The sequence below is a fragment of the Cavia porcellus genome, unplaced genomic scaffold (genome assembly GCF_034190915.1).
Source record: "Cavia porcellus strain 051 isolate PalLab524CR breed Dunkin Hartley unplaced genomic scaffold, mCavPor4.1 scaffold_32, whole genome shotgun sequence".
NCBI lineage: Eukaryota > Metazoa > Chordata > Mammalia > Rodentia > Caviidae > Cavia > Cavia porcellus.
Genome location: NW_026947515.1, coordinates 40,881,085 through 40,898,491, shown reverse-complemented (window position 1 = coordinate 40,898,491; position 17,407 = coordinate 40,881,085). Strand labels below are relative to the sequence as shown.

The following is a 17,407-nucleotide window of genomic DNA, read 5'->3' as shown; positions in this document are numbered from 1 at the left end:
GAAAAATCTGTGCAAGTAATTTACTATATTAATAGGATAAGGAAATAAAATAATATAACCACTAAAATAGAGACCTAAAACTTCTAAAGAACTGTTAGCAGACTATGAATGGATCTGGTAATAAACATTAACCTCAAATTTAACACAAACATCCTACCTAATTATTCCCTTTTAAATCAAGAATAAGACAAATATAACTGCATTTTATTCAGCATTATGCAGGAGATCTTGGATTGTGCAGAGTTAAAAAAAGAAATAAAACTATAGTGATTGTTAAGAAAGTAATAAAAGCTCTACTGTTTGAAATCTGATTTTATACATAAAAGATCTAAAAAAATTCACCTAAGTAATCAGAACTCATGAATGTTCAACACTAAGCCTACTGGATGCAAAATCAATATTGGAAATTAAATTGCACTTCTGTTCTCTAGCCAAAAAAAGAAATGCGGGGAGAACAAAATGGGAGTATATGAGGTATTCAGAATCTCAACAAAAAGTATAAGCAGCTTAGTAATAAATTTAAAGAAGTGCAAAATTTTAATGGAAAAACCATAGTATGCTAGTGGAGGTAATAAACAAACACCTTAACCAGTAGAGAGAAATATTGTGTTTGTGGGCAATGCGGCAGTGGAACCACTTCCACAATGATGTACGTCCAATAAAAATTAAATGAATTCATTTTTTTGATCTTGACAATCTAAAATGCACATGGAGAAAGAATGGCTTTCTTGAGGAGTGATGCACCCTTCCAGAAATGCAATGACCTTGTGAAAACTACATTCTGTAAAGTAATACAAAACTGGAATTGCCATAAATAAATAAGTCAAAGTAAAACACTAGCAGTAGAACCAGTGGAAAAGAGGAAATTGACATTAAAAATCAGTGTGTGAAGGGATGCACTCTCAAGTGAAGCTAGGATAACTCAGTTAATATAAATAATGATGTCAGGGCGATTCAATATTAATACAACAAAGAATGAGTTTCTATATGAAAATCAGCTCTAGACAAAGACACAAAGATGAAAAAGTAAAACTAATAATTTAAAAATTAAAATACAGGCAATTATTTTTATGCATTAAGATAGAACAAAATTTCTGAAAAAACACAAAGCATTAAAAATACTGTTGCTGGGCACAGTGGTGCATCCCTCCAATCCCAGCCCTCAGGAGGCTGAGGCAGGAGGCTCGCAGTGAATTGAGGCCATCCTGGGTTCAATAGTGAGTTCAAGGCCAGCCTGAAGTGTAGCAAGAACCTGTTTTAAAATGTTATCAATTTTATAATATTATAACTGAATTGGTATGAAAAAAGCCAGACACAGGCTCAAAAATGGTATCTACAAGCAATGTTATTAAGAAAGGGTGATTATGAAAATATACAAGGAATTCCTACAAATATATAAGAAAGAAAAACCAAGACCCAAAGAGAAAATAATACAATAGATACAATTTATAGAAAAGAAATAGGAATAGAGAGTAAATATTTTAAAAGGTGCTCAGCATCACCAGCAAAAGGGAAAAGGGAAATAGTGGGATTTTATTTTATTTTATTTTATAGATGAAAATTATATGTCAGCTAAACCAAGTATTGGAGAGGTTGGGAGGAAGCAAGTATCATGATGATTCAGTAATTATCATGGCTGGAGACTAAATCTGCATAACTCCCAGAGAGCAATTAGGCACTTTTATTTAGTAAAGCTGAAATACTCACACCAGATGACCCAGTCATTGGTTTAAGTACTTCTTAAAGAAACTCTTGCACACGTCCAGTAGCTATCGCTATTTTGTCAGATAGCTTACAATTGCGTGGGTGTTTGTTTCATTGTTTACTACATGTTCAAAACAATTTGTAAAGAAATAAAGGAAAACTAGTCAGTGTAGATGGTGAGAGTGTGATAAATGATCAATTCAAATCTTTTGAGAATTTAATCTGGGAAAAGGTTCCAGTATTGTTGTCTATCATTTCAAGTCCGAGAAAGATAATTTAATAAAAACCTTAATTTAAAAAAAAAATCCTTGGAGAGAATTGGTCATATTTGAAAGCCAAGTCAGAACTTGAAAGAAGACGGGTGGATTCCGAATCAGGAGGTGGATTCCTAGCTCAGAAGCAGGGGAAGGAGGAAGAGTAATGGAAAAAAAACAGGAAAACAAAACTGTAAAGAAGTGGAGACAGACCATGATGCATGGAGGAATCTGTGAGGCTCAAATTTTCTTCACAAAAGAGCTAACGACTGATTGGGAAATGCAAGAATGAACCAGTAGCATGGCCCAAAAGTTGAAGACAAATAGTTATGATGCAAAGAATGAGCGTAGGTTGCTGCAGGACACACAGGTGTCAGGAAAGCCCTTCCACATTTCCAGACCAGTCCTCATGGAGATGCTGCGGCTACCTGGGTCTGAACACAGCTCCTCACATCTCTAAGTGTCTTTCTCCTTCCACAGCTCACAAAGAAATGCCAGCACCCTACAGATGTTAGCGATGGAAGCCATTCCCGGAGCTACCCTACCCATCCTGCTTCTTTGGGGACCTGGCAAGGTCCTAGAGGGGGTGATTGACAAACGATATCCAACTCATCGAAGTTCCTGGAATCATGATCCTGCAGGCTCTTGGAGTTGCTATACCTCTTCATCTGACTATGTCTGGAGGAAACTTGGCTTCATAGCATTAAACTGGCCGGAAGTCTAAGAAGAGTTTTGCACCAATTAGCTTTAACCATTCCAAAAGTCAAAATTTTTTAAATGAATTATATGAGAATCACTATTTACTTTCTTCTCTTAATTGGACAAACCTGATTTAACTTCTATTCTCTAAGATATTGAAATAGGGTACCAATAAAATGCTCTGGGCTGTAACTTGTCAAAATCAAGGTGTTACTAATGGAATAACTTATTTCAGCTTTTTTAAGAAAAGTACGAGATCAGAGAAAGCTTCCAAGAAAGTGAGATGATATTTAGCACACCTTGAAAGTTAAGGAATTTAAGGCAGGTTTTAAAACAATTAATGCCTAGATGGCCTGGGCATGAGCAGGTTCATGATGTCTACCTGCAGTGACCCAAATTTCTTTCCCCAGGGCTGCTGTGATTACCTGTATTTCCTTTCTGTTAGATTTCCTAGTGAGAAATTGTGTTCCCTTTGGTCTTAGGACACTTTTTAATATAATAGTCTATATTTTTCTTTTATTTGAAAGTTGTAGTCTTTTTGGTGTTTAATCCAAAAGATACTGGGTAGTGGCCTGACCCTGATTTGCTGCTGGTTTTTGTATGGTCTACAAGCAAAGGATGGTTTGGGGGATTTTTAGTGATTGAAAAAATTAAAATAGTAACATTTAATGGCACATGAAAATGATGTGAAATTCAAATTTTATTATGCATAAATAGTTTTATTGCTCATAGCTCATTCATCTAGGTGTTATTTACGACTAGCTTTGCATTACAGTAAAGAGTTGACTAGTCGTGACAGACACAGTATGGTTTGCAAGGCCTGAAGTATTTATTTTTTGACCCTTTACACAAAAAAGCTCATTGACCTTGGTTTATGAGATACACCTAATGCCAAGATGCTGAAAGCTTTTGGGTCATTTAGAGACTCGTATAATGGTGGTATTTCTCATAACAGTCAAAGAATCCATAAAAACAAAATCACTGCGAGGGATGAGTATCTGGGGAGAAACACCTCTAAATTGCCAGCTAACTTTGCATTTGCAGATGTTTCTCCAAGTTTTTCTGGCACATTCCTGTCACTGATTGTGTGATATAACAATACTGTATCATTCTGGAAGCCGGAAAATGAACAACCAGGGTGAGAGAGCAATGTGAACAGAGGCCAACATTATTCACATGTTTGAAAAGTTCCCTCCGATAGCGTAATGTTAGGAAAACTTACATCTGTTTCTTATATCTCTTAATGTCTTCACGTGTTCACTGAAATGTCCTAGTATTTGGCAAGCTACACACTATTCATCCGTGAGATTCCTCAGAGGCCACAAATACTTTGTAGAAGAAATCCTGAGTCTAACATAGCTTGGTTGGTTGGAGCTTCTGATAAAGAGGGTACAACTAAAGGTGATGGTCTGCATGACCCAGTCCCTCATTCGCTTATGAACTGTGATTCCCCCACCCCAACCTGGTAGTTTTCAGAACTATTTCCCATATCTCAAGGTAGAAAAATGCCAGGGAATGTGGTGGCTATTTTGGTACCTCTGCTTTTCTTTCTCAGGAAGACTTCTCAAAGCACAATGTCTTGTAGTAATAATACACTGCACGAGATGCCACATCGTTCTTATGATACCACTCACTTTATTTCAAGGAATTCCTCCTGAGTGTCAGTTATGGGCCAGGAGCTGCATTAAGTGCTGACAATATAAAGGATGAAAAAAAAAAACCCTCCAGTCTCTATAGAGTGTTAGAGTTTCATCAGACTTATATTACTTCATGAACTAGGTGGCAGGTATTTGATCATTCTTTTTTGGGACTATCTCTGGACTATTGAACTACATAAAATTAACCAATAAATATAGTCTTATGCCTTGCAAAATGCACAATCTTGTTTCAGTGCAATGGAGGTATATGCAACCGTGACATGCTTTGCCCACACAGGATATTGTTTTTTGGGATGCCAGTTGGGTCAGCGATTACTAAAGAGATATCAGTCAACATAAGTCTTCTAATTTGGGAGATGTTAATCGAGACCAAAAAGAGAGGTAAATAAAGTCCAAAAGAAACACCATGAGTAGTGATATCAGAAAAAGACATAACATGTTACTTCAAGGAATCACAGTGAGGACATGAGGCTGGCGGGGATAGAAGGAGGCGGATAAAACAGTTTTTTTTTATACAAAAGGGGCCGGGTTTAATACTGAATCTCTTAGACAGCAATAAGGGAATTAAAACATACACAGACTAACCAAACTATGATACCAAGACATGACTTGGGAGGTAAGGAGGTGACCTAAGAAACATCTGCACTTGTCAAAGCCAGCGATGACAAAATCCAGGATAGTCAGGATAAGAACACGTGGACTCAACAATAGTTAGCTAGAAAAATGGCAATCATTTGAATATAGGTGGTGAGGAAGAGATTGGAAATGTAGAAGAATCCACAGACACAAAGTCTGGGCTAACTTGTATGGGATTGTGGTATCACAAGAAGAAAACAAAAGACTGATTACTAAAATGATTTTTTTTTTTTTTGTCTTTTTGAGACAGGGTCTCACTATGCAGTTCAGGCTGGCCTTGAAATAAATTTGTAGCACAGGCTGGTCTTGAAGTCACAACAATCCTCCCGCCTCAGCCTCCCAAGTGGTGGGATTACAGGTGTGCTCCACTATGCCTGGCTATCAAATGACTTTGCATCACCAATTTGCGATGTCTGTTTTGTAGCCGGACAGCCAATCAGATTAAAGTTTAAGGTTCTACTGTCCATGGTCAGACCCAGTGAGCCCACAAGGTATTTCAAGAGACCCAGCCCGTGTTTGATGGTTGCTTTTTTGCCCCAGTCTTTGTGTTTTTTATTCCTTTTGAGGAAACTAGGTCAAAATCCAGTTTATATAACAGCATAGATGGCTCACTGGGAGGTCCAGTTACAAAGGCCCACTGGAGGAGAACCATTCCCTGCCAAGCCTGTTACAAACATTCTAGATTCCACATTCTCATATGATATACGTAGAGTAATATCATATTAATTCAGGGTCTCATCCTAAAATTTGGAAGATGAAGTGATCTTTTTAGTTTCTATATTCTGTGAGGACACTTGGCCCAAATAGAAAAAGCAAAGTCTGTTCAGAGATGGACGAGAATACGATTTGGGAAGAACAGGGTCCACAAGACAATAAACTTCCCCTAGACCACACAGAGGCTACATGAGTACAATACCTAGTGACTGGGGTGTAGGAGTTTAACAGTGATTGTAGAGTAAATAGATGGACATAGCCTAATGCAAGAAAAAGTATTAATTTTGGAGGGAAGCAATTAAGCCTTTTGAAAAGCAAGTGGAAAATCCTAACATAAGAGTCTGAAATAGAATGAAGTATGGTGATCTGAAATGAATACATATTTCTGATGAAGAAATTCAAAAGCAAATAAGTGTACAGAAAAAATGTTCAGCATCCCTGATCACTCAAGAGATGCGAATTAAAACAACACTGAGATTCCATGTCACCCCAGAAAGAAAGGCTACTATCAAGAAATCAAGCAATAAGAAATTCTGGAGGAGTTGTGGGGAAATAGAACCCTTCTCCACTGTTGGTGGGAGTGTAGACTGGTACAACCACTGTGGGAATCAGTTTGGAGATTCCTCAAAAAGCGAGGACTAGACATTCCATTCAACCCAGGAATTCACTTGCTGGGTATCTTCCCAACATCATACCACAGCGATATATGTGCATCCACGGTTATGGTGGCAGAATTTTTAACAGCCAGATCTTGGAAACAACCTAAATACCCACCGACAAAGGAATGGATAAAAATGATGTGGTATTTTTATACAACGGAGTCCTACTCAGTCATAAAGCATAATAAACTGGAGACTTTTATAGGTAAATGGATGCAACTTGAGACCATACTCATTAGTGAAATAAATAAGATACACATGTGTAAACATCATATTGTCTTATTAGTGTGCGAAGCTGAAAGAAACAATGTATGTACATGTGCATAGATATATATATGCATATGCATATAGAATAGTTAAGATAGTTATATTACAGATCTCTCTGAGTTCACTGAAGAGAAAGATTTGTGCCGGTACTGTTCAGATAATTGAATGCAGATGTCTTACGCTCTGGGTGAATGATTTGGGGATGACAATGCACACTCTGTGTACCATTGTTGCCCCCAATTGATGTGTTTTGAAATTTTGTTTTAGCTTTTTTTCTTTTTCTCCTTGAAATAAATGGATTTGGAAAAAAAAAAACAATAATGAAGTATGAAATCTGACAAAGTTGGAAGAGGAAGAGACACCATGCCTTGAGCAGACCACGTAGTCTTAGCTGGTTAGTGCTATTTGGAAGTGTGGGAAGTTGGAGACAGAAGTATTCTCCTAGAAATCCAGGGATTAATTCTCATTTCTTCCTAGATTACGATGGAAACTTGGCTGAGTTTAGATCAAAGACTGAGTGATGAACACTTATAAGAACTGCTGAGATTGAAGATAAATATCCATTCTTGCGGAAATATTATAACAAGTCAGCAATATCATGACAAGAATTAGAACTGTCTTGTCCAGCAAGGGCCTGCATTTCAGGCAGTTTCACCAGCAGCTGCATAATCCCTGTTTCTTCTGATCCCCACTCACTAACTTTATAGCCAATGTGACAGGACTTGGAGATAATTACAGAGAAATGAGTTATGGGCAAGTACCCCAAGATGTAGTTTCCTGCTGTTTACTGTGTTTTCCGAAAGTGGAGTGATCTCGTAATAACTCACAAAACTGAAAAACTTGTAATATAGATTCTGAAAATCCTTTCAGCCTTGCCTGGACTTGGCACTCAGTTACATTTGTAGACAGATGATATTTATTCAACAAGAACTATTAAAACTAAAGCATGCTCTAATTCTCCTTGTTACAGAGATTGTCAAAACACAGGATGATCCGAAGAAGAAAGTGTTAATCTTCAGTGTATTTTCGCCTTAACACGTGTGAGCAAATCTAGCAGCCTTAAAAAGGAACTTTGAGCCTGAAACTGTCTGACTTTGGAACAGGCTGACTGCACTCAGTTTTCATTGGGCAAATCTTCAGAAATGCACTTGAAAAAAAAAGTTGTCTTCTAAATGAAAAATTAAAGACACTTAATTGAGGAATAAAATTGCAGTTGGCAAACGCATAGCAACTTCTGTGTCTCAGCCGTTACTGGAGGAGAAGGTGACCTGGCTGGACCGGAACCAAGTGAAACATAGAACGATGCTGGCACCATGCCTGACATCTCAGAGCTACAAATCTTCGGAAGCACAGACTCTTAGGTTGCTTTAGAAATTAGGCTTTGGGATGGCTTCAGGGTGGGAGGCTGGTTGGATCTCTCATTTAATAAAATAATAAGAGATGGGACAATGCTGTAGATTGAATATCATGATGATGAGATATTAAACACAGTATTTAGGAAGGGGAAAATTTGTGTGTTAGAGAGGAAAAGATATGAGTTGATAGAAAAACTCCTTGATATAGAGCTAACTTAAATAGGATGGATTGGGAAAGAAATACATCTTGGACCTACAAGGCCAGACGCCAGCACAGGAAAGACCCTGAGATGGGCCCGCATCAGAAAGATGCCATCACAGAACCTCTGACTGCACTGTCTGGATGAGGGGCCGTGGCTGCTTATGGGGGACAGGAGAATGGCATAGAGTACAGTGCCACAAGATATATGACATGCCATTCGGAAGCAGTGCAGTTCCTAGGGATTGGCAGGAGTTTTCCTAAAATAAATGACTTATCACATAGAATAGACAGTGGAGAAATGTATCTGAGATTGTATTTCTTGGACTTCATAAACTAAAGATCATTTAGCACACCCAGCGGTTGGCCTGTGGAGAAATGAGCTTATGAATTGTTGGAAATTGAGCAGTAAGAAATTTTTTCAGGAATATTTGTCTATTTCCAGATGGACAGGTGGCTTTGCAGGAGCTGCATTTAGTTTAAGATCAGGGAAAGGACAACCTTACATATTTTATAAATATGTAAATTACATATTTTATAAATATGTAAATTATGTACTATATTTTCTTATGTAACCTATTGTCTCATATAAACATGTGTATATAAAAATGTAATAATTAAAGTATTTTTAAAATAATCACTGAACTTCTAAATAAACAAAGACAAAATAGTAGCAGAAATTGACCTTTTAAATTAAGTCTTATAGTGTCACAGAGCAGTGGAAAACACCTGTCAAGTTTGTGGAGGACTCAGGAAAACGTTGGGGAGATAGTTCACATCTGTTCACGCTTGCACCAAGTTCTGAATCTTTGGTTAATTAAATTGGTAACCCAATCTTGCCCTGTTGTGGAAATGCTGTGTCCTTTCTGTGTGTATTTCCTTGCCAGTGTCTAAGTTATATGAAGCCTTACACAATGCAATCTCTTTGTCCTAGTGTGGAGAAGAAACAGCAGCTTCTTTCTGGTGCCAGCAGATCCCCAGCCTTTACCTTCCTTTCCCCCCATAATCACACCTTGCCCCACTAAGAGAGCTCCAAGATTATCATCTTATTTGCAATGAGTGTAGAATTTAAGAACCAGGACAGCTGGCCCCACATCAACCCTAGGAAGGGCTTTAATAAACCTTTTCTGTATCAATTTTTTCCCTTATTTCTATTATCTAGGTTTCTGACCCTGGACTATTTCTCCACCTTTGAATGACTGTCATTCCACTGGAGACACTCAGGTGCACAAAGTCTCTTACCAGATGCCAACAGGTCATTGATGAGCACAAGGAACCTCTCCTCTGCCACCTGGGCATCCGTCATGAGGAACACTGTGCTGAGATTCTTCACCCCGGCTTTCAGACACAGGTTGGCCAGGTCTGCCTGCAGGAACAATCAGTATCTGAAAGTTCTGACCAGAAGGGATTCTCTAAAGAGATCCCCAACCCCCTCTTCAAATATGCAATTATTTTATTATCTACTTTGATGGGTAATAAAGAAAGGTGACGATGGGAGGAGTTTATGTTACACCAACAGCTAGGAAAATATGTCTCATTCTCACAGCTCAGCCCCAGTGGGAGTGGGCATGTAAAAACGTACAGAGAAGACCTTTAATAATGCTGGCTCCTGCACTGGCTTCTAGAGCTCCTGCATTGTACCAAGAAGTGCTTCTTTCACAAAGCAGAGGGGATCCCTGCTCATCTGTTTTATTTATGTCATTATGTGAGCGAATGACTTGCTCTACAGGTCAAGTGATTGCTCTTGGTGTTGCCAGAAAAGTCTTGTACTGGGGACGACCTGCCTGGGATAAATACAGCTTATGTCATAGTTCTTACAACTATCAGTATCTCTAGGAAAAAAATGTGTTGAAAAATATCTATAGTCCTGGGAAATACACATGCATACTGGCCTACAGAAATCACATCACTCAAAATTGGAGATGCGGATGTTGCTGTGTAAGGTTTGCCTAGTCTTGGTGTCGGGTCTTGCATTTACACAGCTCAGTCAGTCTTCATTTCTTTGCTGTATTACACAGCTCGGCCACTGCCCCTAACCTTGCTCTCACTTTCCAGCCCCACTCTGAGCTCATTTCCCAGTACCCTCATACACTCCTTTCCTGTAGGATTTCCTTAATGTCCAAGCACCTCTCCTTTACAGATAACATACTTCCTTTTAGGTCAATGATTCCACCTTCATGCTTTTGCAAAATAATCTAAGCCAGTGTTTCTCATTTCTCATTAGAATCATCTGGGGGATGCTTTAAAAAACCCCGATACCCAGGCTATTGTCTACACTAGTTAAATCAGAACAGCCAAGGGTAGGATGCAGGGATCAGCATTATTTGAAGCCTCATTGTGATTTCAGCATACAGCCAAAGTTTTCGTACAGAAACTGTCTTATATCATTATGTAAATGCATAATTCCCATCGCACTGTCTTGCTTGCCTTGTTTGTAAGCACTAAATAAAGGCCTAGAGCGACCCACTGCATCACCTTGGATACAGCCAATGTCTCGAGGCTAAGTGGTGCTGTCAGAGCAGAAGTAAGCATCCATCTCCCTCTCCCATCATCAGCTGAAAGATTATGAGGGCAAGTTTGGTTAGTGCCTGGCTCGGTCGTTCCGGAAACAGCTAGGGTGGCATCCTGATGGAAATTCTACCGTATCTTTCTCCTGTGGCTGTGCATAAGAAGATGAGGACCAGACCAAATGACCTCTGAAAGTTGTACACAATGCCTTTCTTCACTTTTCATGCATTATGGCTCCCGTGTGTTTGCTGTTGAAAACTAGGAAATGTCACTGAAGGTCCCCAGGGACAGTGGTTATTGAACTTGTCTTTTAAAATATGAATTTCTTATAAAACCTGGGCAGACTGTTGGGATTCTTCTTAAGTCTCGGAGAGCAGCTATCAAGCTGTGTGCTAACTTTGATATAGATCTTGGAAAGGTCACTGCTCCCTGGCTGTGTCTAATGACAAAAGAGCCACTCATATCACCAGCCCTGAAACTCAGTAGACAGTGCATGGGAAATGAAGGGGCGGTACTGGCTAGGCAGGAGCACTGGATGGGGAGCTGTGTGTGGTTAAGGAGAAGCCAAGTCTCTTCTGCACAGATAGGCAGCCGTCTTACTTTGAAGTCAGAGATCTGGTAGCCTTTGCGTAGTGTGATCTGGAACACATCCATAGAGCTGATGAAAGCTGCGAGCCGGGTCAGGCTCTGTTTGCCGCTTCCTCCCACACCAACCAGCAGAGCATTTCCCCGCGGTGACTCCAGGATTCGGTTGATACGGCAGCTAAGAGAGGAAAGCAGAGGTTCTCACCTTAGTCGGACATGCCATAGTGAGGAGCACATACGGTACAATGTGGTCTGAGTAGGAAGAGAGGCCTTTGTGGGAGCACATCACGGGCTGAGCTCTGGGAATCTTTAGATTGTCCCACGCGTGACTTTGCCTTTTTGCCCGAGGAGACTGAAGTTGTTGCTGGTTTGCTGCAGACACAGCCTCTGAACCAGAAAGTGGGGTGAAAGAGCCAGTGACAGACAGCACTGAGGGGGTCCTCGGTGGTGATGGGCAGGGGGCCCAGCAGGCTTTCCCTCTTTTTTTCTGCCTGGTGCGGCTTTGGCCACCATCCACAGGGAGGCTAGAGGACAAGGCTGGACTGGAATAGTCTTTGTTTTTTGGAAAGAAGAGAAACAAATCTAAAGTCAGCTAGATAAGAACGGAGAGTCCTGACACAGGTCTCCTCTCTCTTTCTCCCTCTCTCAGCCTTCCTGGGCATCAGTGCTTTTGTAAGGAATATTTACAGATGCTGATCGTCAACCTACAAGACACTCACATCTTCAGCTCTGGGCTCTTCAACAGCCTTACATCTCAGCACTTTCTGCGTCTGTTCTCCCAGCTCAGCATTGGTGGGACATTCTAGGCCTCCTGGCTGACTTGGAGCATCACCTCCCCAAGGACTACCCTCCTTCTGGCCCATCATGCTTTCTCAGGTGCTACCCCCGTTAAGCTGTCCATATCCTCGCCTTTGGGGCATCCTGCCAAGCCCTTCTGTGAGCATCCTCAGCAACATACCATATGTGGTGCTGTATTGTTCACAAACTAATTTACAAAAACTATTATTATTTGTATTATTCACGAAAATAATTCCTATCCCTATTTTCATCTTAAACGCAATGGTTATTCGATTGTACATGTGTAAAATGCAGAATGGATTCACAATTCTAATAGCAAGCAATAAATACTATTGACATTAATTTTATATCTTTCCAGATTTTTCTATTGTCTCTCTCTCTATATATATATACTTAGAAACATGTATTTTTTTTTCTTTTTTCTGGTACCTGCTTGCAAGGCAGGTGCTTATGCCACTGAGCTAAATCCCCAGCCCCAAAAACATGTATTTTTAATATATACATTTATTATACTTATCAATATATTTTTATCATTAGATTTAAAGAACTAGATTCAAATATACTGAACAGGGTGTCTTGAAACCACAGTATACTGTGATTATTTCCCTATGCAATTAAAAAATCTATTAAACCATGCTTTTGATGGTAGAACAGTATTGTATAGGATATCCATATTATATTGATAATATAAATAGAATAGATTGCTTGTCTCCAATAGCCCACTGTTGAGCTATTATTAAGTTATTTCCAATAGTTATAAATAATGTGATACAGTTTTTTTCTGTGATTATTTCCTTGGGATAAACTTCTAGAAGTAAAATTGCTGAGTCAAACCATAAATAATTTGTGGCAGCTTTTGCTATGTATTGAAAATGATCCCCAGAACAACGGTGCCAGTTTTTACCCTTCTTAGCTAGAACTGATCAAAGAGTGTATCTGTTTTACTGCAAGATGAGTCTCTATGGGATTGTACTCACTGAATTAGACTGTAAAAAAGGGAATTCAGGCCTTGGTAATCATGGGACAAAAAGAGCATGTAGATACGAATTCAGGTAGTGTTTGGCCAAATAGGGCAGTATACATTTGACATTGCAATAAAAAGTTACACTCCTATCTATGGTATTACACTCCTATGCTAATGGTATTATAATTAGAAATACTCTATTGAAATTATATAATGGTGGAGCAATTTAAAGTTAATTTAAAGCAAATTTAATTTAAACTCAGTTTAGAGGAGAGATTGAGGGATGGTTTTAGTGGGTGGGATTTGATATGTCAAGAGAATATGTGTGTGAGGCTGTAGACCTTTATGGAGCTTCTATAGCATGATCTTTCTTATTCCTGAAAATTTCTTGGTCATAATGAACATAAGTAACCTGTTTGCAGGCCCACATCTCACCTGTGGGATAAGCTGCTGTTGGGAAGGGAATTCTGACACAAGTATATGTGTGCGAACACCCCTCACCAGCAATATGTAGGGAGGTCAGGCCTCCACTTTTAAACACACACAATATTCACATTAATTAAACTTTTCTAATTTATTGATGGAAAATATAGTTTTAATAGCTATTTGATTTTGAGGAACATTTTTCATGTTTATTAATTATTATAAATATTTTTTCTTTCATGAATTGTTTTTTAATTTAATTGTGCACCAAGATTTGTAAGTTCTCTCTTCTTCATGCACTTATATGTTTCAAATTACCCTCCAATTTCTTACTTCTGTCTTTTAGTATTCTTGACGGTGTTTTAGACATACAGAAATTTTTTTAGGATTTAAGAACCATTTCTCATTTTGACTTTTATATAGTTAAAATTGTACTCAACTACATCTTCAGGAATTATTTCTTGACCTGTACCTAGTTCTTTTATGATTTCACTTTCTCACTTAATTACTTAATTGGTAAACTTATATTTGGTCTTTAGCTTTATACATATCTTTTTCTCTTAAAAAATCATTCCCAAGCTCTGAAAATCAGTACAGTACAGTGGTAGCACATCAAAGATAGCTGTTTTAGTTTCTTTTCTCATTGCTGGGACAAAATACCTGAATTAAAATAGGACAAGTTTATTTAGTTCACAGTTTGTAGAGGTTTCAGTCCATAGTCAGCTGGCTCCAGACAGGGTGGATGGCACACAGCCATTTGCAGAGGAGAAACAGTTCATGATAGGCAGAAAATAGTGAGGCAAGCAAGGGATGGTCACAGCTCTTTCTATCTCTTGTTTCTGTCTTTCTATCATATATCATATTCAGGTTACTTGGCACAGGTAGTGCTCACACAGGTGGTCCTGGTACTCTTGATCCTAGTATTGCACTATGAATCAATTCCATCCACCTCTGATAAAGCCTCGCCTATGACCACATGAAGCTTTGGTAGACATCTAACTGTAAGCCATAACAATATCCAATAAAGTTTTATTAAATTGAAACAGAACCACCCCTATCTTACACTTGGGATCACATTTGGGGAAGTGTATATAATTATTATGTATTGTTCATTAGACTATGTGCAAGAGATCACTTGCTTGTGTCTAGGTTGGTTCATGATGAGAAGAGAAACTCTGGTGCTAAGATATCCAGGTCCTGTCTTCTGATTCAGAAAAGAAGGATCGAGTCTGTGTTAGTGGAGGAGAAGGGCAAATCTGGAGGAAAACCTGGATTCTGACTGGGTTCCCTGGAAAGTCCAGCACCCAACTCTATTTTGAGAGACCTGAACCCAGGTTAGCATGGACCCCGTTATTCACTATTAAAAGAGAAATGCATCAGTAGTGATGAAGTTTCTAAAGAATGGTTAAGTCTGCGACTGTCAGCATTAGATTCCAGCTGGGGCTTCATTAGCAACCTCTGATGAGGGCAAAGGACTCTGCATTTAAATTACAAAATTTAAAAAGGAGATCAATATTCTCAGGGGCTGCTGGGCCAGAAATCCAAGGCAGTCCCTGTTAAGCCTATTACTGAATTCCTGGGAGATTAAAAACAGAAGCTGAAGATGAACCACCGCACAGCTGGAGGAACCGGTGTATTGGTAGACTAAAGACACACACACACACACACACACACACACACACACACACACGCACGCACACACACACACACACACACACACAACACACGCTGGGGAGAGACAGAGAGAGAGGGAGGGAGGGAAGGAGGGAGAAGGCAGAAAATACTTGTGGGAGTGACACACAGATAAAGAAAAAGATAAATGAACATTGTGTCAAAAGTGACTGGAAATATCTAGTTTAAGCTGTAAGAAAAGGCAGAAGAATCTGCGGGAAACAGCAAAGGGGGTCAGAGGAAGAGTGATGAACCACTATGTGGCTGAAATTGTTCTGTTCTGACCTGTATTGTTATGTTGTTATGTCCTCTTTTATCTCAATCTCCCCCCTCTTTTTTTAAAATTTATTTATTTTTATTATTATTTTTTAATTAAGGGAAAAAATTTAAAAAATTAGCAGGATATATTATAGTAACTTTTTTGATTTCCTATTAACTTGATTTGAAGCCCTGTATTGCTCCCACCATCTTGTTTTGACTGATTAGACTCTGTTCCATTCTGTTTGATAGTATCAAGTTTGAGGGTATAGGCAACTACTTTGAAGGCAATAAGATTCACTATGACACCCATTCTGGTTTGACTATTATCTTCTTTTGAAGTTCAATGTCTCCAATGTTTAGGTTTTCTTGGTTTTGTTCTGTACTGTTTTGTTCAATTTTATTATATCTGATGATATAGGCAATTCTTTTTAAGGAAGCAAGAGACATTATGGTAACCACTGTTGATAACCTTGTATTCTGTTTTTACATCATGTGTTATGTCTATCCTTTGTTTTGACTGACTGCTTTGTTTTGTCATATTTAGTTTTATTCTCTTCCAAAAAAAAAAGTAATAAGAACTATGGGAGTAATAAAACCCAAAATGTGTAATTGTTATTGTAAAAAAGAGAGGAAAAGAAAGTGCTCTAAAGGATACACTGCAAGTGTGTTTAGGTGTGTTAAGATAGATGACCATATTACTAAGTTTTTGTTTGGATCATTGAACACAACTGTTTGCAGTCACACTGTTTGAATGTCCACTTTGTATGCTTTAATCCTGTAACTCGAACAACTATTTCTAAGATGACAATATGTAATCTATTAACTAGTGATTTCTTACTGTTTGTATTTTTGAAATTCTGTATTATTTGTAACCTTTAGTGTTTTGTTTTGTTTTGTTTTTTCTTTAAATAAAATTTAAAAAAACAAAGGAAGGGCAGAATGGTACTATGGATGGAAAAGCAGCAGCAGGAAGAGACAGGCGTGGTGGTTACGGATGCTTACTCAGTGCGAGGCACTTGGCAGGTGACAAGGACCCTACAGCTGGGCACTGTTACAGTCCTCACCCAACAGTTAGACGAACTGAGGTTTGCTGATGTGCTCTTCCCAAAGCACCTTACTTCATCTGTGGCCCAGCCTGGATTCGAACTTTGGATCTGATTCTATCTACAGAACGCATTTCCCTAACCACTATGTGGTGCTGTGTTATTCAGCATCAACACAAGACAGGAGGAGAAGGAGAGCTGGAGATGGTGGAGGCAGTCAGACAAAGACAGTATGAAGCACTCAGGCGTCGTGCGTAAAACAGATGAAGTCAGAAAGAGCACGTGACTTATTGTACCCTAAAAATGGGATTTTGTCTTTGCCCCATCCCATGTCCACCCACCTGGGGGCTCCTGAGAGGACAGTACAGACTCCTCTCACTCTGTCCTGCTTCCCCTGGGATCTCAGGAGCTGGAAGCTTCCCAGGCAAGGCCCGAACCCAAATGTGCCGTGACGTTCTCCTGGGGAGTCTCCCCACTCTCCTAACGCCTCTGTTTCTTACTGTACTTTTTGTCATCTAAAGATATGCTTCCACTATACCTGGCCACAGAGGTAGCAAAGTCAGGCCAATGAATCTCCAGAGAGGGAATGGAAGGGCAGGACAAGGATAAAGCGATGGGATGTGGATATTTTTAAACAAATGCACGGGAAATTGTACGCCCAAATAAACCTTTACTCTTCACAATTGTCTGCCTCAAAGCAGTTCAATTTCTTTAGTTGTTTTGTCTTTCCTAAAAGTGGCTCATGCATTTCTTTGGAAACTATCTTCAAGTCTATTTATGAGCCTCAGGAGAAAAGCTAGATTTCATAGCCAGCCCTTAATTTTTTTCCTAAAGACAATATCAGTTGCTTTATCACCCATGTTGGGAACCACACTGACAGACTCACTACCTCTTCTCTCAAATTAAATTCACACTTAAAGGAAAAAATTTACCTCAATTCTGAGTTGGACACAGAGATTGTGGTAGCTGTCTACAGCTCCTCAATGTTATTCCTGAGCACCTATTATGC

The 17,407-nt window shown here is 39.1% G+C and overlaps 1 protein-coding gene across 2 annotated transcripts in view; it reads right to left on the bottom strand.

Moving 5' to 3' along the window:
* Dnah9 (dynein axonemal heavy chain 9) overlaps positions 1-17,407 on the bottom strand; it is a 365,933-nt gene that overhangs the window by 141,863 nt on the left and 206,663 nt on the right. For both annotated transcript variants that reach the window (XM_063242417.1, XM_063242418.1), the window contains exons 44-45: positions 11,254-11,416; positions 9,388-9,511 (exon numbers count right to left, since the gene is read on the bottom strand). In XM_063242417.1, the coding sequence (XP_063098487.1) occupies positions 9,388-9,511; positions 11,254-11,416 (287 nt within the window). The remainder of the gene's footprint in view (positions 1-9,387; positions 9,512-11,253; positions 11,417-17,407) is intronic.